The sequence below is a fragment of the Thermobia domestica genome, chromosome 6, assembly GCF_964235325.1.
Source record: "Thermobia domestica chromosome 6, izTheDome1.hap1.1, whole genome shotgun sequence".
Lineage (NCBI taxonomy): Eukaryota > Metazoa > Arthropoda > Insecta > Zygentoma > Lepismatidae > Thermobia > Thermobia domestica.
In genome coordinates, this window is record NC_137459.1 from 162,274,171 (window position 1) to 162,299,914 (window position 25,744).

General features: G+C 37.2%; 1 protein-coding gene across 1 annotated transcript in view; it reads right to left on the reverse strand.

Annotated features, from left to right (window-relative positions):
* The window catches only part of LOC145687354 (trehalase-like), a 102,747-nt gene that overhangs the window by 39,724 nt on the left and 37,279 nt on the right, over positions 1–25,744 (reverse strand). The window contains exon 4 of the mRNA XM_081760811.1: positions 3,727–4,063. Coding sequence (XP_081616937.1) covers positions 3,727–3,806 — 80 coding nt within the window. The 5' untranslated portion in view covers positions 3,807–4,063. The remainder of the gene's footprint in view (positions 1–3,726; positions 4,064–25,744) is intronic.

The following is a 25,744-nucleotide window of genomic DNA, read 5'->3' on the forward strand; positions in this document are numbered from 1 at the left end:
CCATTGTGGTCTGAGAAAGGCGTGTTCGGTCTCATTACCCTCCACCAGCATCCCTTAAGGAACTGGAGCATGTTTTGGAGGAACAATGGTACAAAATTCCACACACCGCGATTCAGGAGCTGTATACGTCCATTCCACGTCGGATCCAAGCTGTTTTGGACGCAAAAGGAGGCCCCACACCATACTAGGTATGATTTTCACACTTTAGCAAACATTTTAGATATTTTTGTTCAAACCCTATATTATATATATATATATATATATATATATATATATATATATATAGAGAGAGAGAGAGAGAGAGAGAGAGAGAGAGAGAGAGAGAAAGAAAGAAATAAATAGATAGATATAGATAAAATTGACGAAAGATATTGAAAGACGCTTTTTGTTTTAAATAATAACAACAGGCTGTGTGACGATGGTTATTATTATATTTGATTACCTCTCGCGTATTGTACATAAATGTTTTTCATTCTACCGTAACAAACATTTCACCGTAGTCTAGGTAACGTGAACCGTCTATTTGTGTAGGTAGATAAGTGTATTTATTTTTGACATCTTTTTCGCTCGATCCCTAAGCGCTGAGATGTGAGGAATGGCAACGCCGCTGCGAACCGTCAGAGACCATCTCTTACTGGCTTCCCTATAAACCACTATGAGAAAGAACAGAGAAAATCACGCCCGATGTAACACAAGGATTTTAGAAATTTGTGGTGAGGAGTAGAGTGGAAACACGCATATCACAGTTAAATAAAGCTTTCGTACTGATATTATTCACGGGTCACCTAATCTTTCCATTTTCTTTCTTTCTTGAGAGTCGTCCAAAAAAGTTTTTCGCATGATCGATATGTTTGAACAGCATGTAAGAATAGAACAGAAATGAAAGCGATATAATCACTTTATCACTGGAGTCATGACCCAGTTAAGTAAATAAATAAACGAAACAAAAGTGCTATAGGCCTACGCCTTGAACCATGAGGTATATTCTAATGACTAAGGTTAAGCAGAGGTTGTACGGTGTATACCCTCGACTACAGTCCTGACTCCCACGCATTTTAGACTCTTCTATGTAATTACTGTTATTCTACCTTTCTGGTCTAATAGTATTGTGAAGTCTATTATAAATTGTGTATACGATTTAAAATTTCTAATAATACATAATGATGATTTTGCTTTGATTCATCCTTAAATTCATATCATTGATAGGATAGAAGAGGAGGAAAGATTGCGTAAGGCTGAATTTCCTCTAAACGACCGGAAACAAACTACTGCGGCCGCCACGTGAAGTTCAGTCCTTACTTTGACTGTTGTGCTGATATACACGTATATAATACAGAATTATCGTATCAATAGTAACGTAATTACGAAGAGAAAATATCAAAACTTATAATACTAAAAGGACTAATATCTAAAAAATATACAGAGTTACTAATAATTTATTACTACTAATGTTAGGTCATAGAAAGCAAAGCTAATAAAGTCATCTTCCTCACACACACATACAAGAGAAGAAAATCAGAAGAGATGTCATTCAAAAAGTATCATTTCACTGACTAGCTAACAACAGGTATAAATATATCAGAAGTTCCTCGATAACAGAATATGTATCAAATCTAATACTGTCAGAGCAAGTGTCAATACCAACTCGAGTACGGTTTATTCTGTTATGTAATCTGAAACACTACGATCAACTTGATTTGAAAGAGCGAATCTAATGAAGTTGGAAAAATAGGTCTATTGCAGTGGCGTACGCAAGGGGAGGTTGAGGTTAAATCCCCCTTGAACAAGATATTATGGGAAAATAAACACATTTACTATATTAAGTTATATACACAAAAGTCACACTTTCCTGAAAGGATACGAGATTGAGTGCTCGAAACCCCCTTGAAATTCTGCGTATACCCTGATCTGCTGCATCTTTAAAAACGGTTGTGATGAATTAGAACGGCACATTTTGCTTCTTAGTAGATCACTGAAGATTTAAGCAAATTTCCAAGTTGGAAGTCTATGAAAGAAAGCTTGGATTAAGTATGTTAAGCAACGGGAGGACGAAGAACCTACGAAGAAAACAGGTAGATTCTGACGCAAGCAATTCTCCGCTAGAAACACTTCATATATGGAAATCTAGGCATGTTAACAGTGAGAGTTTTTCGTGTAAGCATTGCATTTGTTGGAATTTTAGGATACTTAACAATTCCATGTAGCTACACAAATAAACAAAAACTCTCTGACATGAGATTCTAAGAAGCTTAAGCCGACCACACGGTAGTTTTAAGTTGGCGAGTGTGACCATCCTCCATCGCTAATTTCGTCGCTCTTCTTGCTGCTCTTCCTTACAGGAAAATAAAATGTTAAACTAAATTGCATAGTGCTACAATTATGAGGAGTGAAATCGGCAGTGCGTTAGACTCAAAGATGCATGGTCAGTTAGTCCATCATCTCACGAACCCAATATTATTTACTTTCTAACACGAACTTGCTACATTTTAATTCAAGTAACTCCCAAATTGTCTCATGATACCGGGTCTATACTGAATGCTCCTACCTGTATCGAACACAGGACGAGATCACGTGCACTAAAACGACAACGGCTCGCTATAAAGAAGCACACACAAACACAAAAAGGATACTACAGTTTTTAAATCTGTATCGTTCATTATATTGTAAATTTTCAGATGATAAAACTACTTTAGCACAATCAATAGCATTTTTAAGAGTAAATTTCTTTCCTTAATCGATGCCGACGCTTAATATCTACTTAGTAGGGCTTTTGAGACCAAGCCTGAAGATCAACAAGTGTTCAATGACGTGAATTCCAAATTCTCATACTCACTCACTCTAAAAAAAAAAAAAAAAAAAAAAAAAAAAAAAAAAAAAAAAAAAAAAAAACGAGTTCATATGACCGATCGAAGCTTATGGCTACAGAAATCACGAAGTAGCGGAAGGCCTGGCTGAGCTATCTTTGAATCTATTCTGTACAGGTATAACACTATCTGCATATACATTACTCAACTTAAAAGATGATGATGATTTTGAGTTTAATGTCCCGTTCAGCAGCGAGGCTATATGAGACGTGGACCTACTGATTAACGTGGACTCCGAACCACTTGAGCTCCCGCCGCTGAACTTAAAAGAAATAGTAGTTAAAATTGATATTTCTCAGTGTTTTATCTCCACTTTAAATAAGATAAATTTATGTTTCCTGCGAACCCTTATGTCAAACTAAAAACTTACATCTACGTACAAAAGTATGCAATGCATTCTTTTATTTTTTTTTTTAACGTTTATGTTTTTCTGTTTTTGTTTATCAACTTATTCTGTGCGCCTTGAGCATAATTATCTGATGCGCGTAATGTAATAATTAATGTAATTTTGATTGAGCAATATTCTACATGAAAATCCTGTCAAGGAAATATATACGTATATAAATTAACCAAATACAAATACGGACACTTCTTGAATGCGTACAGTATAATCTTATCCAGTAACCCAGTAACGTTAACCTATCCTAAATTCTTTGTTAACCCTCAATTTATTTGCACGCAAGGGTATTGCTGTGAGAGACGTGTTGTGCATTCAAATTGTTTGCAAAGACCTTTAAAATAATAATATATAATCGTCTGCTACCAGAAATTTAAAGAACTCGGCAATGAATCTCTTATATTAAGGGTGAAAACATTACCAAATAAACAAATAATACTACATGGTGAAATAAATCGTACTTACTTTTCACATACTAAAGAAAAAGCCACTGATCCAGCTATGAGCGTTACGCAAAAGATAAAAATGTTCGTGAGATTATACATTGTAAAAAGTTTATATAAATAAATATAAATTTATGTAGATCACTGTTCGAATTTCTTGTTGATGTTAGTAAAGAAAATTAGCACTGTTTTTCACACACGCACACCGCTACTAACACAAAATAAGTTGCAAGATTTCCTTGTTGATAAAGCCTTACTTCTTGGCAGCAGCTCTTTTGCCTTCACCTTTCTTTGGTTTTGCTTTACCTCTCAGAGCTCGCAATCTTTTCATCTCCTCTTTGAAATCCTCGTGTTCATCTCTGTGGGAAAAAAAAAAAAAAAAAAATCTTCTGTCAGTTCCAACTAAAAGCAATCAATTACTACAGGAATAAAAATATCCGTCAACGCAGTACGAATAGCTACTATCACTTGCTGCTCCAAAGCTTTCTGCAATAGTGTGTTTTCATGGAACTCAACCGCGTTATAAAGGCGAGGGGGCTTGGTATTACATCAGCTTCCGCACTGGTTAAATCCCACCCGAGCCCCTGACGATGCGCTTTCTGATTGGCTACCAGAGGCACACCTCCAACCGAGGTCATCAAGAACGCCGCCGTGAAAAAAGTTAAACAAGAAAATAATAAAGAAAAAACTAGCTGCTCAGCAACTTATCAGAGACAGACCATGTCGTGTTGGTATTCACGTACAAAATAATCTTGGTTGATCCAATGTACGTTACAATTACAAACTCAAAGGGACATTTTTACTCGCGTAAGGCTGGGAGCATTATTTGTTACGCAAGCAGATCACCAGTAAGCAGAATATAATTTCCTCATTCCCTTTGTTTCTTAACAATAAAGTACATTTAAAAAAAATCAATTAAAAAACAAAATGAACATCAGAAGCTTCTACGGTTTTTCTTTACTAGAAATTACACTTTCATATTATATGTAACATTCTGAGTGAAATAAATAAATAAAACAATAGTCTTTAATAGAACTAATAACATTTCCTAATCATTCTACTCTTTTTCTATAATATTTATGTTCAACACAATGTTTACCATCATGCGTTGAAGTTAATACTGTTTCGTGAGCTATGCAGCGATTCTCCAAGCAACAATGAAATAATTTAATTAATCTTTGTAATTATTTTCATGTATGACTGGTTCTCCTAGCTTTGACATTAGATCTACGCTTTAGTGCAGCAAGATTGAAGTCAGTTAATATTATCATCTCGTCATCTGACTCCCTTCCCCCTCAAAAAAAAAAAAAAAAAAAAAAAAAAAAAATCTTTCAAGCAAATTTAGAAACAGTGAAACACAAGGCATTTATTTCGGAGTTATATTACGTATTTTCTACTACTAGGTTTGCATGTTTCGCACGTTGCTTGTTATTTTTTTGATCAAATCTACAAGATATTTCAAATGAAACAATAGCTATCAATGAACATCGTTACTTATCAGGTATCGATTAAAGGTAATGTTCGTAGAAAGAATTTAGGAAGGAATGTAAGTAGAATCGTGTGGTATAATGAAGTCTAAAAAAAGACATTTGTGTCAGTTTTCTATAGTAATTAATTTGTAAATACACAACACAAAGTAGCATGGATGCAGTGGTGGCTAATGCCACGGCGAACCCTACTGAAGGCGGGAACCTTGGTAGAGGGAGATGTGACGTCATCGGTCCTTCTTGGAGACGGTCGAGCAGCATAAATCACGTGGGCAGGGATAAGATCGGGGCTCGGGGAAACATTAATGGAACTAAAAGGGAAAGATGGGTTATTTTACAATTGGACGAAATATGTGTTCATTAGGGAAAATACTGCAGGTCTGGAAAAATAACTGATTTTGCACAGAATCATGATGATCTTATAGAAGCTAAGACTGTTTTAACTTATATGGTATTTTCCGCATTCTCTTCCTTTGAACATGTAGTCTTTACATCCAGTAAAAATAATCTCAAGGTCACAAATGGCCGATATTACTAAACGAGTTATATGCATGTTAAAAGATGTGATTTTAAAGCGTTATGTATTATTTCTGACAATAACAAAATCAATCAGAATATGTGTTCAACATTAGCTGAAGATTTTTGTGAAGAACTGGAAAATAAAGACAAAGTTATAAACGATTCATATAAAGACACTAGCAGCGTTCACCCCGCTTCGCTGCGGTCACCCCGCAACGCAATAAACTTTGTTACTTAGATAATTTTTACTTTTTCGCTTTCAAGTGATATGATAAAAACCATAGAAGATTGCACTAATGTTAACATTATATCGCCTGTCATTTATGTTAACCCGCCCCGCTTCGCTGCGGTCACCCCAACCCGCCCCGCTTCGCTGCGGTCATCCCGGAACGCAATAAACTTTGTTACTTAGATAATTTTTACTTTTTCGCTTTCAAGTGATTTATAGCGCCTGTCAGTTATGTTAACCCGCCGAGTCACAGGGTCATGCGGGTTGCATATAAATACGTTTATTTTTATACCTATGATGAACTAATAACAAAGGATTTGTACGTATGGACACCTGATTGGTCAATTATCTCAAGACACTGGTAATTGAAAATTAAAGTGATATGATAAAAACCATCTAGGGTCCACATCCTAACAACCCCCCAAAAATGAAAGAAATCGGTTCAGCCGTATTAGCGTGATGAGCGGAGAAAGGATTTTTTTCTACGTATGGACACCTGATTGGTCAATTATCTCAAGACACTGGTAATTGAAAATTAAAGTGATATGATAAAAACCATCTAGGGTCCAAATCCTAACAACCCCCCAAAAATGAAAGAAATCGGTTCAGCCGTATTAGCGTGATGAGCGGACAAAGGATTTTGTGCGTTCTCTTTTATATATATAGATAGATTGATGCTGTTGAAGTACAGGAAGTTTATCAGTCGGCACTGCTACATGTTTTTGGATATGCAGCATTTAAACTTAATACAAGATTAACTGGCGAGCAGTGTTCAGAGTTTGTTGTTAGAGAAGAACAAGACGACAGGTACTTTGAAAACATCAACTGAAGAGGATTACCAATGTCATCCGATCTTCTTCTAAGTGGTGGAAGAATTGTTTTTAGGATAATGAGTTCACTTATGTCCCAAAACTATGAACTTTCCTTCCTTCAAACTTGTGAGAAGCAACATAACCTAGTATGTAGCTTAATAGTTAAGCAAGTTAGTGCAGACAAGGCTACAAGCGCAATTTTTGCAGATAAATGTAGTGTTTATGGTTGTGAAGTGAGCAAAATTGCAAGTAAAGTTATTAGTGTGTTGAACAACATGTTACTATCCAACTACAAGAAAAAACGCAATGACTTTTCGTCATTGAAGGCAGAAGACACAACAAGGAAGCTGAAAACACTCAAATCTGTAAAGGTATGAACATGGTTTCTATTTTGTATAAAAATTTGTTGTGCTAATGTTAAATAATTTGCTAACGTTTTCAAAGCATTATTTCTATGTGTTACAAAGTGTAAAACAGTAAACTACAAATAATAGAATCATAGCGCCAGTCCATACTCTTCCCTACAACAAAATATCAACAAGAAAAAATATATTTTAAAAAACTGTATTTCCGTGCTGCTGCATGCTGTAGGTCACCATATACCACGGCGAACTCCACTCGCCGCCGTGTGTAAGTCAAGTTGGAAGACGGACCAGTGACGTCACAAGATTCTCAAGGAGTGAAGGGAAGGTTCCCGCCTTCAGTGTAGTTCGCCGTGTTAATGCTCGTGTTGGAACGTTGTGCGACGACAAATTTTTTCAAGTAAAATTATTAGCAGTAGCAGTGAGAAAGTGAAGAATTTTGCTTTCTACCATTGTCATATATATATATATATCTTAAATATCAGGGTGGAAAAAATCATGATTAAAAAAAAACATTTTTGTTGATTTTTTTTATTTAAATCGATTTTTGATTTAAATCAAATCTTTCTCCTTGTATAATACTAGTCGCGAACTGAAGAAAACGCATTAGGAATTAGTATTAAATGCTAATTATGCCATTTAAGTGAAAATATTGGGGTTGAATTTTGAATTATCCCCAATGGTTAACCTATATCAATCCCAAACAATGTTTATTAACCCTTTTAAATTATGGCTCTTTTTAAAGATAAATTATAGACTTTCAGTCAAGCAGTTACAGCATCATCCCTATTTATCCTATGATCATGGTACATACTCTCTTTAGAATAGATCAGCTTTTGAAACGGTAACACTCACATTTCCTTATGTCCCTGAAGCGGGAAATTTTGAGAGTAATCGGCATTTTTTTTAAAAAAAATTGATCCCCTCTGGATTCTCCCGTGTTAAAGCACAGATCTCAAAATCAACTGGGAAATACTAAGGGGTGTACTAAATGTGTGTACAAAATTTCAAGCTTCTATCTTGAGTAGTAAGGGTGAGGAAATTGTTTAACAATGAGCTAAGAACATTCCCACAATGCCCCAGATGACCCGGATGTAATATAAAAATTTCCTCAGACATCCTTATTTATCCTAGGATCATGATTTGTATATTATTCTCTTCAGAATAAAACAAATTTTCAAACGGCACCCTTCAAATGTCTCCGTCATGTATCTGGGGCGGGTAAATCACGAAAAAAAGGAATTTTCTGTTAAAAATATTTTTTTTTTCTAAAAGGTTTTACCTGTGTGGACCCCTTCCTCTGTTTTAAGGCAGAGATCTGAAACAAATCTGAAAAATACTGAGGAGTGCACTGAGTAAATGTGCAAAATTTCAATCTTGTAGGTGCGAAAATAAGCCTGCGAAAATAAATATTCCCCAAATACCCCAGATTCCCGTATAAAACAGGATCTCAGGTAACAGTTTCCTGAGACATCCCTATTTATGCTAGAAGCATAGTGCGTACATCATTTTCTTCAGAATAGAACAGCCTTTCAAACGGTACCATTCATATATCTCCATCTGAGTCGAGAAAATCACGAAAAAGCTATATTTTGTTAAAAATATCCTTTCTTAAAACATTTTTGCCCCTCTGGACCCCGCTGTTTCCACGCAGAGATCTGAAAATCATTAGGGGTGCACTGAACGTGTGTGCAAAATTTCAGTCTTCTGAATGCAAAATGTAATCCGCCAAAAAATAATAATAATACACATAACAAAAATATCTTTTTAAATTTATGACGTCATCACACACTATGCCTCAACGCAGAAAGGCGTGAAAGCATATGTAACGTGTTCTAAAATGCCTCCAGTCTTGAAGAAAACGAAGTAAAAAGCCTTATTGGTACTTTTTTAATCGAATAATGAAGATTCTACCGTATCACCTAAAAATAGGTGATATAATTTAAAAGGTTAAGCATTAAGGAAAAAGTACAGCAACGTTTATCAAAATGACACTTTTTTTCACAAAAGTTACTGGTATTTGGCAAGGGCCTATTTTTAAAAACTCCGAACTAGCTTGCGGCATGAAATACATAAATTTCGCCTAAAGTTATAAAATTAACAAAAAATTTTTGGAGAGGGAATAGGACCCCTCTAAATACGCCCTATTATCTGGGAAAAAACAAAAACAGACACGCAGAAAATAGAATTTTCGTCTTAAATGTCAATGGTGATTTCCCCGTTGGAAAGTTAACGATTTTAAAGCCCAAACCCAATGTTACGAAAAGAAGAAAGCAGGATTGCTCCGTTACCTGTTCAAAACGGTATTTTCCCAAATCATCCTCTGGATGACACTTGTTTTCATACTATACTGTACATTTTAGTATCATTGTATTATGATTATTAACTTCCATAATCGAAATAACAGAACAGAAACGGGATTTTACTTATTTCCACTTTAAATTATTTCGGAATTCGATTTAAATCAACGATTTTTATTAAAAAATCAAGTGATTTAAATCAGACTAATTTAAATCAATCCACCCTGTTAAATATACATACTTCTATATTAATACATACTTCTTGACATACTTCTGTATTTCTATAATTGAAAAATCCATTAACCTGTTTAAAAACGAAAAAAAAAAAAAAATCCTTTAGAGTCACTAATTTCTCTTGCGTCGTAATGAAGTTACAATTTAGTCTTGGGGCCATACATAGAACCTGTTGGAAAATTTGCGTATACGGCATTTCTCTTTTGGAATAGTTTGTATGGTAGTAGTCGACTATTTATGGGTTGGTCACGTGATCGGGATAGTGCGCAATTTCTCCCAATATGGCCGCCAATATGGCCGACCAGCCAAAGTGCAATCTTTGTGAAGAAAAGCACATATCTCCTAAACTAATAGTCCAATCGTCATGATTTAAAAACTAAATAACGTAGAAGGTAACAGACTATAATAAATTATCTAAAGTGTTTCACTAATCATTGAAATAAACACCTATTAAAATACTTGTATATTAAAATTTGCATTTTTTATGATGGGTATAACTCATATTTTTAAACATGACAAGTAAACAACTGAAATGATCGAAAAACACATTTTTAACTTAAAAGGGTATTAAAATATCTTTCATTTGACACATAAATCATTAAGATCGGTTAAGAAACAAAGAAGATACAACGAATTACTTGGGAGCATACATAGAATCTGTTGGAGAAAGTTGCGTATACGGCATTTCTCTTTTCGGATAATTTATGTGGTGTTGATGGACTAATTATGGGTTGGTCACGTGATCGAGATGATATGTGTTCTCTTGTAGTTTTGTTTCAAATTTTAACCCTTTGCAGACAGTAGTATATGTAGATTTTATTTAGAGTTACGTCACTTGTTTGCATACGTATTATTGAATTACAGTGAATTGGTTGCTTATAATACCTTCTTCTGTTGTGTATCGTTTCTGATAAATTTTTTCTACATCTGAAATGGAATGAACAATTGTAGTGCGATCTCCGATCAAAAATATATCGAAAACAGAAAACAATGCGAATCCAGTATGTATTTTGTGCAAGATCCAGACTCGAGGGGAAAAAGTTTATGGGACCGACAGTGGTAGAGAAAACATTTCCTATTCTTCGCGAAACCTCGAGGATGGCCTTTAGATAAAGTGGAGTTCAGTGAAATTTACTATCACATTGACTGTTATAGACCCTACGTGTTAAAAGCGAACGAATAGGATATGTTGAAAATGTTTGTGTTGTTGGTGACAGTGGTAACTGCGATAAAGATCGAGTTTTGCGCAATCGGAAGAATACTTTCATAAGGGAACATTGCGTTGTGTGTGATCAGATATCAAACAAAACTGACAAAAAATTGTACAGGATTTGTGAAAGAGACAGAGCTGCTCAATTTCTCCCAGCATCTCGATACTTTCAAGAAGATGTGTTCTCAAGGACAAGGACTTTAACAGATGAAGATAGTGTCTTTGCCAGTGATATCGTGTACCATCGCCAATGCATGAGCACGTATTTGTTAAAATACACTAGGGCTACCAACAACCAGAAAAAAGATGTGAGTCCTGTTGTTTCAGAAGCATTTAACAAACTTCTTGAGACGATTTCGTTTCCCGCCAAAGGATATGAACTTTCTCAGCTGTGCTCCTTCATGAATGAAGAATGCAAATCTACCGAATATGTGACAAACAAGATGCTTAAGAAGTTATTGATAAATCATTTTGGTGAAGAAATAATGTTTGCCTATCCTAAAGAAAAAACAAATCGCAGTTAGTTTACTCATCACAAGTACGTATTCCAGATGTTGTTGATAAAGTGAGGAATGTAGAAACTTCTACATAGTTTTACAGTAGAAAAGTTGAAAAGAGTGTTCAAAGATTATGATTTTCAACTTGAAAATTCCTTTTGAGATCAAGGGATCTTACAATTGCTTTAAAAGACTTCGAAGAAAATCGTCGTGTAGTGTGGGAGAACTTTATTAGTTCTATTTTTACTTCCTACAAACATTCTCCTGACATTCAAAGAAAGGCGGACGTTCTTTTTCAGATAATGTACTATATATTTCATGGTGGTGGTAAACGAATGCCTTTCCACGTAAGCACTGCTCAGGCTATCCACGAAACATGTAAATCGAAAACGCTCGTCACAGCTTTCAACCATCTTGGGTTATGTATAAGTTATGAAACTTTGCAATGGATGGATCATTTACTAGCATCTAGAATAGTTGCACTTAGTGAAGGCCATAGAGACCTCTTCCACCAATTATTTCGACCAATAAACCAATCAGAGCATCCATGGACAACTTTGATCACTAGGAGCATACTGCGTCTGGAATGGGAGGGACACACGATACAATATTGGTTTTATTTCAAGATGGTGAACAACTTCTGAAAAACGCAGTGTTCGTAGTAGTTGTTGTTGCGAGTTCAAATTCAGAAAGAGGGAAAAGAAATTTAGTGAAGTTTTGGAATGTCAAAAGATAATTAATTTCGAAAGACCAAAAGTACGTGGAAATGTTTTGGCAGACTTTTCTCCTGCCGAACCAATGAGCAACCATGAAGTAAGGAAGATATCACTAACCGCCGATCGTATATGGTTTCTGACTCGTTTGTTACTGTCAACTAGTAGTCCTGTATGTCAGATTTCAGAGGAAATGTGTATTCCTTCTTGGAGTGCTTTCAATTCGCTGCTCAGCGTTAAAGTGCTTCCTATGACTAAGGCAGCTTCGGTGCCTCTATTATATTATCCATCGACAGATATTTCAGCTATGTATACTACCATGGTTAATTTCCAGGATGTTCTTTCTCAAGTTGGTCAAACTTCAGGCTCACTTTGGAGTGATGAAAGAGTATATCGATTGGCAAAGGAAATTCAATTGTGGTTTCCAAAACGGTTTTCAAACCTATTTCTTGGTCTAGGATCTTTTCATATTTCCAAAGTCATTATGTCATGTTTTGAAAACTATTTGCGTGAAAGTGGGATCAAGGAGACTCTCATTGAGGTTGATATATTTGGTCCAAATGTTGCAAAAAGTGCTCTTAATGATCCTCATTATGCTCGGGGAGTGCATTCATACTTTCTAGTTCAGAAGCCATGGAACGTTTACAGTGGCGGACATTTTTCAAAACCTGTGACTCCAGGAAATACGCAGACTTGATTGATCGTTTTCACGTATTGCAGAAAGTATTGAAAGAAGGAAAGGTTGATTCAATTCAGTTTGAAGTTGGGCAACTTCACCTTCTCATTCAACAACTTAATACAGACTTTAGTTTATTTGTCAACGAAGGATGTGGAAGATCAGAAATGTTCAAGTATTGGAACGAATTCGTTCAAAACTTGTTTCCTATTTTACGAGACTTGATTCGTAGCGACAGGGAAGGTAATTGGGAACTGCATGTGTCCGCTTTCCGCAGAGCGCTGCCATTATTTTTTTGCTTTAGAAAGATAAATTACATTAGGTGGGGAAGTACTCACTTTGAAGACTGTCTTAAACTAGCTGAAGAGCATCCAAATTTGTATGAAGACTTTTTAGGAGGGCATTTCGTTGTGCAGCAAACTAAGGCATTTCAGTATTGTCGCTATGGATCAGGCATTAGAGTAGGTGTACAACAAGCCTGCAAAAGGCCCCAGTGGAATCATTGCAATAATCGACAGAAAAGAATTTGTAGCGCTAAGAAATCTCGTTCAACATGAAAAGACTGCAATGAAACATTTTTTCTTACTTTATGTCGGATGCAATTCTATGATGAATGCGTGACGCACCATGAGTTTTCAAAAACACAAACAGCTCATGATGAATAACTAGTGACAAGACCTGTGAATTTCATCGCTGAAAGGGGCAACCCATTTGTCTTATCCGATGATGGAATTCAGAACATCATCACAGGTCGTCGTTTCACTGAAGAAGAAAAGAAATTTAAGCTAGGAATTTAGGAAATATGTTTTTGTTGAGAAAACAAAGAAGCTGCTTTCACCCTTACACCGAATGAAGAACAATGTGTTTCATTCATATCCAAAGAAGTCAGTTGATGTTCAGAAGGAAACCATTGACGCCTTGCAGCTTGTAGATATAGCACGTGAAAGAGGCTATTCAATCGATCGTCTGCTATGTTGGGAACTCACATCTAGATCTTTTTACTTGATGAGAAATGGATTCCTCCGTAAATCTCAAAAGTCAGAAATGGTTTGTGAGCTTGAGAAAGATTTACCTGATGGAACGGTACTGAAGCAACTTCCCGAGTCCACTCTTCCAACCGCCACCATAATTGACTTCATGCTTCATGTAGCAGCCGCCTGTGGAAAGTCATTGCAGACCTTTGGAGATCTAGTAAAGAGCGTGTTTCAAAGAATACTTCATTTATCAAAAGGATCTGTGAGGGTAGATATTGTTATGGATGTTTATTTGGAAGGAAGCATTAAGTCGTCAGAGAGAAGAAGAAGAATGGCTTTTGATCCTATTGAAATTACTATATCTAACATGGAAACACCTCTATCAAAGGACATGAATTCGGTTTGGGCGTCTACACACACCAAGTACAATTTTCAATAGTTCTTTGCTCAATACATTATGGAACATGGTTCCCGGCACGATATTTCCATCTACATAGGCGGTCCTGGATCAACGAGGAAAAGAGTGTATGCATTTCGAATGGCGAGTCTACTGAAATAGAGGATTTAACATCACATCTTGAAGAAGCAGATGAAAGACTTGTTTTACATGTAAATCACGCCATCAGGACATCAGAAATGACACGCGTTGTACTTGCTTCATCCGATGTTGATTCATTTGTATGTGCAACGTACTTTTTTGCCTTGGAATTTAAGAAGAGATGACTTCTTGAAATGTGGGTTCTGTGTAGCACAGGGTCAACAACCAGATATTTACCAGTTCACACACTTATTGACTACATTCCAGAACCTTTTACCAACGTTTTGCCAGCTATCCATGCGTTGTCTGGATGCGATACCACAAGCAAATTTTCGACAAAACACGCTGCTGTTAAACGTGCGAAGGAGTCACCCCAACTTTTGGAACATTTTGGGAAGAATGAGTTAAACAATGTAATGGTTCAACAAGCTGAGTCATATCTTGCAAGTACCATAAAAGCAAACTATACAACATTGGATGAACTCAGAGTTACGGAATATCACAGAATGAAATGTATTGATTTCACAAAGTTCCCACCAACATCATCATAACACACTTACACATAAAAAGAGCGTATCTTCAAAGTCATCGTTGGTACAATATACTTCAGAATTACACACCACTTAATCCAGCAGACTATGGTTTCGTAGAAGAAGACGGTGATTGGTTACCATCTGTAGTAGAAGAAAGACTTCCACCGAATTTACCTGTACCATGCACATGCAAGAAATGTGCCAAAAGCACTGTCTGCAAGTGTCGTTTAGCAGTGATTTCGTGCTCGAAATTCTGTGAATGCGATCTAAATGGTTGTAATAATCCATACAACTAGCATGCAAGATGTAGTCCAAATAACAAAGTTCATATAATAACATTGTATTGTGTCATTCTTTTGTAACATCCAAAAAATGTTAATTTTTGTTGTTTTTGTTGACTATGTTACTATGATATCATCATTTGTACTATGTACACTACGTATTATTTCTGAGTTAAAAAATATAAGTATTGAGAGAAAAGATTGTCATTAAAAGCTTGAGCTTATCAAAGAAAACTTATTAAAAGATTGAACTTATCAAATTCTTCTAACTCCTAAGATTGTAACTTTTAGTTTTAAATATTTACCAACATCTTGGAAAAATCTTTTCATATCAAATCTTTTGATCAAACTGGAAATAATCCCATGCAGCAGTAACGAGAATGGTGCTCTATAAGTGTGTATTCCAATATACGTAATGACGTCATCAACCCCTCCTCTGTGGGCGCAAAAACCTAAGGAGCCTATTTATTCTTTAATACAAACGTGCACTATCCCGACCATGTGGTCAACCCATAATTAGTCCATCAACACCACATAAATTATCCGAAAAGGAAAATGCCGTATATGCAACTTTCTCCAACAGATCCTACATATGGCCCCAAGTAATTCGTTGTATCTTCTTTGTTTCTTAACTAATCTTAATGATTTATGTGTCAAATGAAAGATATTTTAATACCCTTTTAAGCTAAAAATTTGTTTTTCGATCATTCCAGTTGTTTACTTGTCATGTTTAAAAATGTGAGTTATACCCATCATAAAAAATGCAAATTTTAATATACAATTATTTTAATAGGTGTTTATTTCAATTATTAGTGAAACACTTTATATAATTTATTATAGTCTGTTACCTTCTGCGTCATTTAGTTTTTAAATCATGAAGATTGGATTATTAGTTTAGGAGATATGTGCTTTTTACACAAACTTTGCACTTTGGCTGATCGGCCATATTGGTGGCCATATTGGGAGAAATTGCGCACTATCCCGATCACGTGACTAACCCATAAATAGTCCACTACTACCATACAAACTATTCCAAAAGAGAAATGCCGTATACGCAACTTTTCCAACAGACATGATCTGGCCCCAAGACTAATTAACAGATTTCTATTGCACGAACTCTTGGGGCGAATGTCCAATCCACTTTCCCCTAACGCAGAAGTTAAAAAGAAAGAAAAAAAAAAAAAAAGGTGGTCGTAATTCTCGTACAACGCGGCAGGGTTTCCAGTGAACGAGAAAGCTTTCGCTCTAGATGAAATTTCTGAAATGTATAATACTAAAATTAGCACATGGAATTCACTTTATATTTTAAGAGAAGAGTGGTAGCCACATGACTGTGCTGAAGTCTGAACCAATACACTGAAATTATTATTAAAAAAAGTAATCGCAGAATTACAAAATAAGAAAAATTGTTGCAGACTAGAAAAAGAAATGAAAGTAAACACTCATTTATGAGTTAATTATGGGGAGCACGGCGGCTCAGTGCTAGAGTGCCTACTTCTGGTACGTGGGGTCTCTGGTTCGATCCTCCGCCAAGTAGTTTTGTAATGGACAACATCGTGTCCGTGGGTTCTCTCGGGGTACTCCCATTTCCTCCTACATTCTTTTTCCATCAATTCTTCCATTATCATTCTCTTGCTTTAGTCATCCGTCTTCTTTGCCTAAAGGACATAATCGTGTGACGTTAAACTGAAAGATTTAATTTTATTTCAACAATACATTTATCAAAATAGTGTAAACACCTGAAAAGCACCTTAAACTACCAGATGAATATGGTGTGGGAACGCGAGATTTTATCATACCATTTTCATGAAAATGCGTATTGTGAGCGGAGGTTTGTGAATTTGCATAATCTGAATGAATTACTAAAATCATTAATATGCAAAAATGCTAATGTGGGAGGAATCTTAATATGTAAACTACTATTTACTTTAAATTACTGTAACCTCCTGCCACAAAGTTAATTTAGTGGAATCAGTCAGTCGGTAGAGTCTTAAAATGAATAAAAGTTAAAATTTTGAAAAGAAGTAAATAAGATTCCTACTAGGCATGACACTCTAATTTACAGGTTGACATGGTTTTAACACCCATCCTGTATGCGAAAGATACCCACAATATGATTATCACAATTACGATCCATTGATAGACCCAGCTTCTGGCCTGAAAAGCAAACAAGAAAGAAAATAGGGTAACACATTACCTTGCAGCCAACTGCGACAATAAAGGAAGCCAACATTCCTGTGGTAATCCTACTTTAATGCACCACTTTCAGTAATTGTAGAGCACACAGAAATTATATTTACAAAATGCACTCGCGCGCGCGGTCTTGCTAAGAGACCTGAGCAAAAGAAAAAAAAAAAATATTTCTTTTAATATTTTTTTTCACGCTTTGAGCTCTTAATTAACACTGTCTGTGCACTTTTGTTTTTTTTTATTACGCCGCACTCTTCTTTCTTGAAGTGTCTTTAGTTTCACGATTCGCTGTGCTTCCGGGTCGAGTTTCTCCCAACGTCGTGGACCATCCTCTTCCTAGGTTCTCCTAACCGTCAGGCTTCCTCTGTCATAGAATTTCCGTAAACCAGAGCTGGTTCAACTGCGTAGTCCTTGGTGTGATACAATGATAAAGTAGATTTGTTGTTTGACGAAAGTTCTCATGTCGTTCTCTGCACAAGACCCGCCGACTTAACACAAGCAAAAATAACTCAGTTCTTGTGTGTAATGCGTTTTACTTAAGCTAGACTATACGATAGCATTGGTGATTTCCTACAGAACACGGCAATGCTTTTACTTCACTAAGAATGTTGCTTGCTGTCTATTTCACTGTTAATAGCGTGAACAACGGATATAGCGTGTGACGTATACATGTCGCAAAGTTTATACCGGTGCGAAGCACTTTACGAAATATGATGTAAAGGTTTGTCTCTTCTCACAAGTAAATAATGATATACGTCGCACTTTGTCTCAACTCACTTTTGTGAAAACACCTTTAAATATATATACAATTGGTATCTCCCACTCTCCCATTCCACCAGAATGTTAGTCCGGAGAAAAACGAGGAAATACTGAAATTAAACTAACTCTGATTTCCCTTTCTATATCGCACACGCACAGAATATCAGTGTGTAACTAACGCACTATCCTTGTACACACATCTCTGAATGGTCAGAGTTCCAAATAGCTGCCGGTCAACACGAATACGACTTGCAGTGTTTTGATCTGCACTCTCTCGCGATTTAGCAACAACTAACTCTCTGGTTGTCCCGAGAACAGTTATATTCCTTTGCAGTTTCATTGTTTCTTTCAACTGCTGTTTTGGGTCGAACCAAAGTTGCCCGCTCCACTGGAATAGGGGTGAGGGTGGATTCCTCACTTGCGAATTTCCAGTGACCTAGTTATCTTAAAAAAAACACACTTGTTCATGTTCTTTTCCACTTTGTCTATCACTTCAATGTCATCGTTGTCTGTCACTATGCTTATTAGCTTGCTTGATAATCAAGCTCTAATTTAGTATTTGTTATGCACACACACTGTGCCGTAATTATGAGAAATATTAACACAAACACCAACATTATTTAAATTCTGTCACTTGACTTGTTTACTTAAACACCTTTGTCAGGTAACACCACCTATCGGTGATACCAGGAACTGCTTGAACAAGTGACATAGAAAATGATGAATTACAGAAACGGATGCATTGAAGGGATTTGGTTTCTGAACAAATTAATGACGTTAATTAAACAAATTAAATGAATTATGCAGAATGCAAACAAATTAAAATGACTCTAGATAAGGCTGAAGTAGCCTGACACATGATAAACAACATAATATAATTGGTTGGAAGGTCGCTTTTCATTGCAACAGTATTGCCTTCTCTGTTATATTTAAAAAAAAAAAAAAAAAAACAAAGGTATGTGTTTGTCCTCCTGCATACTTTCCACTACCACAAACTCGGTCTAAACTGGTATTAGTACAAGCCAATTTGACAACACAAAATATATATCGAACTACATATGTCTAATACTACGGGAACACCCAGAAAGTTTATTTACATAACATAACACATATTATCATTCAAATCATATCAGCGGTGCAGACGATAACTATATTTTTACAGAGACATCTATCGGATGTCATGGAACCATTACAAACAACGTTCGAGATAGCTTCCCCTCTAGTTCAAGTGGACTCGTCAATAATTTTAAAATAGTCAACATCCCTGTCTTTGAGAAAGTTCCGTTGGCAAAACGACGCTTCGAGAGTCCTAGATGCTAAAAAGGGGCGTGTTTAAAAAAAATAGCACCTCTTTGTATGCAGGTTTCTCTCATGGACATGCTAAAAATTATATGGTTTTTCCAAGCATTGTTACTGTAGGATTTCTGTCTCGACGGAGCTAGTGTATGCTACTTCCTATAACAACACTAAGAAATTCAACTAGCAATAAACCTAAGCAAAATCTGAATCTCATAGGTTTTCTATCCTTATTCAGATGGTTATATTGATTTCAAAAATCTACTCAACTTGGGTGTCCAACGCTCCGTCAGGTACACCTGCTTTCTTTGAGTTTTTTTTTTTTCTCTGGGAAGCTTTCTATGCTTCTATCCATGCAAACTAGCATATCGAAATGCAAAATTCGCTATCTTCTTATACGTTGATATTAAATAATATTAAATTCTCCTTGCTTCTCGCATAAGTCCTGCTCTGTTGTTTGTTACTATTCATTTACATAACACAATAACCATAACTATACATAGAAATATTAATAAAAGTTATATGCACCCGCTGGTAATTATCTAAATCTCAAAATTCTTTATATGTAAATTACTAATTAAATTGAAATATTATTCATAATTTCACGAAAAATTTATATATGCAAATCATCTTAGAACACAGATAATGTGACGTTCACATTTATTCCCCTCTTAAGAAAATGCAACCGTTAATCGCTTAATCGTTGCGTTTTCTCAAAAGTTGTACTAACCTATTTTACGTAAATCACATACATATGCCGTATATACTAACTTTATACAAGAAATTTCCCTAAATACATCAATATATCATAGCAATAATAAAATGGAAAACTAATCACTAATAACACATAAAAATAATCCCTAACATATCATAATCACTTTATCATCATCATAATTCTATACAAATTCATCTTTTCGTAATACCATTATTGACTGTTGTATACACTCCGCGCAACTACTCTCTTAAAGGCCAGACGTAAAGAGGTGCGTCTGGGAGTGATTCTTTCTTCTTCAGCTCTCCATCCTGTGTGACGTGCTGTGTTTATTTCCTGCCTTTCCTACGTCATCAGGTCAGCTGTGTCCTGAGGAGGCGTGGCTTCACGCTGAACATATTTTTTCAGGTGGAACACGTTTCTTTCCATCAATACTTCTCTCAACTCAGGATCGCTTATCTTACAGCAATGTTATCTCGAATACTGTGTACTGAACTTTGCGCATAACCGACGAAAATGCGTTAATGATAATCATTTGTGAGGAGCTACTAAGACTTAATTTTCCGATATATTTTATTGACACTTTCTTTACTCATCAACCAGGATGGTTGAGAGGCACACACACGAGCGAAGCTCACCACGGCTTCAAGCTCTTAACGATTTCTTCAATTTTCTACGCTATGCTATCGTGCAAGGAAACTTAATTTTTACTGGCTAATTTCTTCTATTACAGTGGTGCAATAATTCATTCTACTTTCGCACTCAACAAGCGGACTCTTAAACGAAGTGGTATTCTTCGGTACAAATCCCCACGTCATCTATCGACTAAAAGTATTATTAACAGCGGATCTAGGTCACAGAGGGTAAAGATGCATCCTCGTCTTCATGGTTCGATCATCGGTCACCTCAATGGAATGCTGGTAATCCCTAATGGTACCGGGCTTCTCGTCAAATATGCTTCGATGTTTGTAGAGCACGTCGTACAACTTTTGCTTTTCCTCCCCACTCAAATCAGTATACTTTTCGACATGATCTCTTATTTCTTCTGGGGTAGCCTGGGTTCGAACCTTCGCCCATTCCTGTGGCGAGTAAATGACGTTTGCAAGTTCGGCTGCAGTTGGGAACTTCCCATCGTCCAACTGGCTGCGCAGGGTAGCCAACTCTCCCTGGTGGCCTCCACCTGCTGACGCTCGCTCGAACTGCTCTGTAGTCAGCGGTCCTCTACTTGACGCGCACATACTACTCAGTGTGGGATTCTCACAATCGACCACATCCTCTTCGAACTCCCAGGATAATTTTCTTATGAAAAGGTCTTCTTCTTCAATTTCGATGTCTCGAAAAGAAACTTCTATATGGTGGGGATGGTTAAGCGAAAGGACGTTTCTCTCATAGTCTAGGATCGCTCTACTTTCTACAAAGAACTGTGAACCCAAAATGAGTTCACGGTTCAGCCCTTTCACTACAATTGCCGAAGTATAGTACTCCTTTTCTGCAATCACTAACTCTAACAATACTTGGCCGATGATCGAAGCGACGCTGCGACCGAATGCTGAACTGACTCTAATATTCGCTGACTTAATGAACGCTGGTGGGGGGTCTCGCTTACGTATTTCTTCCCAACATTGCAGTGAGATAGCCGAGATGCTCGCGCCACTATCCAGTAATGCCAGAATGTTGCTGTTAAATAGACCTACTTCTACCTCAGGAAGTGTAACCAAATTGTTATTGGGTAGCTTTTCGGTCGAGCTATCTAAAAGGTTCCTAAAAATCGCATTCGTCTCTTCAAACAACTCTTTGTTTATTTTAATTTTGTCCCCATTCCTCTGTAAAAGCATAATTTCGGGCTGACGAATGTCGTTATTTCCTTCACGATCGAAATGTGTCGTGCTAATTATACGTCTACAGGTTTCACAATCCCCATTCTCAAGTGTCTCTAACGTTTTCACAAATGTTTCACTACTTTCTTCTTTTTCTTCTTCTACAACATTGTTGCATGCAATAACACAATTACGCATATCCTCAGAAATACAATTCGCCGGTATGTCCTGAATATTCAGTACTCCAGTATTCAAGTCACCGCTCTGAGAACATGCGGACAGTTCTCAGTGGCGTTGACTAGTTCCAGGGCTATTTGCACGTGAATTCCCACGAGACGAGACTTGTCTCGTGGACTGTTCAGTCCTATCGTTATGAACACGGAGCTCATTAACCTCCGCAGCATAGTCACTATTTCTACTATTATTATTGCGAGTTTGTCCACGACCCCTATTCCTTCCACGTCGTTGTCCTCTATTTCCCTGGTTTCTCGTTCGAGAATCCCCAGTGTCACGCTCCTGACCACTGGAATTTCTCGAACGCCAATTGCCATTATTATTTCCATTTCTGTTTCCATTGCCTCTTCGTGAACCCCTATTATAATAAGGCCCATTGTCCCTATGGAACCTCCTGTCACGAGTGGGGTTACTCGGCCTACTGTTTCGTGGGGGGGGGAAGATCTTCCTACATCTTCTTCTTCTTCCTCTACTGCCAGTGTGTTTATTCCCCTCCTATTGTTGTTATTACTTGGTGGCTGATAGGTAGACTGAAGCTCACCAACAATGTTCAACAATTCATCTATAGATCGTGGTTTAGATGACACAATACATCTATAGATGGAAAATGGCAATTGTCGTGGAAGAACACGCAATAGTACCTGGGGCGGTAACGGGGGGTCAAGAATACTGTTGGTATGCAGTAATTCCAACAAGTATTCTGTCGGCTTTTTGCTTCCCCGTGTCTCGAAGCGTGACGTTAAAATAGAGGCACGGAGATTCGCAAGTTTCTCCTCGCTAAGATAGGCGTTCTTGAAATGTCTAACTAGATCTTGATAATTAGCGCATTTCTTCAAAGTCACCTGCATCCACTGACGTGAGATGCCACGGAAGCAGTGGGAGGAGAAGGCCAACCGTCTCTCTTCGGGTACGCCCGTTAAATCAAAATAATTATCTAGTTCAACTAGAAAATTATGGGCCTGTATTTCTGACTCAACTCCTGTAAAAACAGGAAGTGACAGATCTCGATGTAACAGCCCTAAGGCTGACGCTACCTGGCAATTTGCAACACTACTATTGCTACTGCTTACGTTGTTTATGTTTGAAGGGGGAGGGGCAGCCTGCTCGTCTGAGTTCTCACGTCTGGGAAGCTCAGGAAACTGTCCCGCATGGCTCGGTCCAGCGACCGGTGATTCAATTCTCTCATGCGAGACAGAGGCTGTGTTTTGACAACTGGAACTGTTTTCTCGCACCGACTCCTTTAACAGTTCCAGCTGTTCCTCCCATCTCAGTTCTGCTCGACGCAACTTAGTTTGTAAGTGGCCCACTGAACTATCTACTGTAGCTTTTACCCTGTCAATTTCTGTAGAAACGGCGGCTACATTTTCCCCCACTCTCTCCATGTCACCACGTAGATGGTTGACATCTCGAGAGACCTGAGCGAGGTCTGAACCAAGGACCTCAGATATCTCGCCCATCCTGCTTTCAGTGTGAGCCTCTAATTCGTTAATTTTATTCTCGGTTGCCTCAACTGATGATTTTAGTTCTTGGCAGGATGCTGTTATCTTGGATTCCAGAGCTTCCGCTGAGGAATCGATCCTTGCTTCTAGCTCTGTCACGTTTTGCATCATCTCATGTCTGAAACTAGCAGTGATCTGCTCTTGAACAGCCTCTAACCTCTCTAACATGGTTCTGCTAGCGTTCTCCTGCCTACTTGCTAACTCTGACAACGTTTTCTTATTCGTCTTTTCTTGGTTTTCTAATTTGTTCGCTATCTCTAAAAGTGATTTATCCTGCTTCTCTGAAATTTCTAATAATGTTCTTTCTTGCTTCTTTTCTTGATTCTCTAACTTGCCTGCTATTTCTTTCAACATACTAAATAATGACGCGAGACACGGGTCAGGTCCAGATGTGACTTGCGCCGAGGTGCTAGGAACCGGTTCCCTAACCTGCTCCGATTCATTAGCCCTCTCGTTACTAACTGTACCTTCTCCAGGCGGAACTACTTCCTGGAGAGAGGTGTTTACATTTCCTACTGAATCGCTTCCGGTGTCCTGAGACTCCGATGGAAATTCTAATATTTGCGCATATTGGTCATCAATAATGTTGTCGCCTACGAAGCCTTCCATCGCTCTTGCTTGACTTCGCGTTACTACCATTAAGTGATTATGACTCTAAATAAGTAACTAGGTTCTCTAATATGCCTAAACTGATTCACTAAATGTTATTCCCCTCCAAAAAGGTTTAAAATTTGGCAATACACATCAACAAAATAAATGAATATAACACAACAATAATCACACAGAAATAATAAACTTTCTGGATGGCAGCGCGACAACCTGAAAGAAAAAAACACATCTACTGCTACCCGCGTCTGGCTTGCACTAAATCTCGTAAGAACGTTGGGTATCTTTCATTTCTTGTGGCAACATTCTTTACTGTATCGAAAATGAAAAAGAAAACAAGACTTTACTTTAATTTTCTTGCCACAAGATTTACTATCAAAAGCAAAATTTAGCAAAGGACATTTCTAAAACAAACATACATCCAGGATGGTGTGTGTGTCGTGCCCCACGCGTAAGGCAGCCAAGTTCTTTGTGAGCGGAGGTTTGTGAATTTGCATAATCTGAATGAATTACTAAAATCATTAATATGCAAAAATGCTAATGTGGGAGGAATCTTAATATGTAAACTACTATTTACTTTAAATTACTGTAACCTCCTGCCACAAAGTTAATTTAGTGGAATCAGTCAGTCGGTAGAGTCTTAAAATGAATAAAAGTTAAAATTTTGAAAAGAAGTAAATAAGATTCCTACTAGGCATGACACTCTAATTTACAGGTTGACATGGTTTTAACACCCATCCTGTATGCGAAAGATACCCACAATATGATTATCACAATTACGATCCATTGATAGACCCAGCTTCTGGCCTGAAAAGCAAACAAGAAAGAAAATAGGGTAACACATTACCTTGCAGCCAACTGCGACAATAAAGGAAGCCAACATTCCTGTGGTAATCCTACTTTAATGCACCACTTTCAGTAATTGTAGAGCACACAGAAATTATATTTACAAAATGCACTCGCGCGCGCGGTCTTGCTAAGAGACCTGAGCAAAAGAAAAAAAAAAAATATTTCTTTTAATATTTTTTTTCACGCTTTGAGCTCTTAATTAACACTGTCTGTGCACTTTTGTTTTTTTTTTTATTACGCCGCACTCTTCTTTCTTGAAGTGTCTTTAGTTTCACGATTCGCTGTGCTTCCGGGTCGAGTTTCTCCCAACGTCGTGGACCATCCTCTTCCTAGGTTCTCCTAACCGTCAGGCTTCCTCTGTCATAGAATTTCCGTAAACCAGAGCTGGTTCAACTGCGTAGTCCTTGGTGTGATACAATGATAAAGTAGATTTGTTGTTTGACGAAAGTTCTCATGTCGTTCTCTGCACAAGACCCGCCGACTTAACACAAGCAAAAATAACTCAGTTCTTGTGTGTAATGCGTTTTACTTAAGCTAGACTATACGATAGCATTGGTGATTTCCTACAGAACACGGCAATGCTTTTACTTCACTAAGAATGTTGCTTGCTGTCTATTTCACTGTTAATAGCGTGAACAACGGATATAGCGTGTGACGTATACATGTCGCAAAGTTTATACCGGTGCGAAGCACTTTACGAAATATGATGTAAA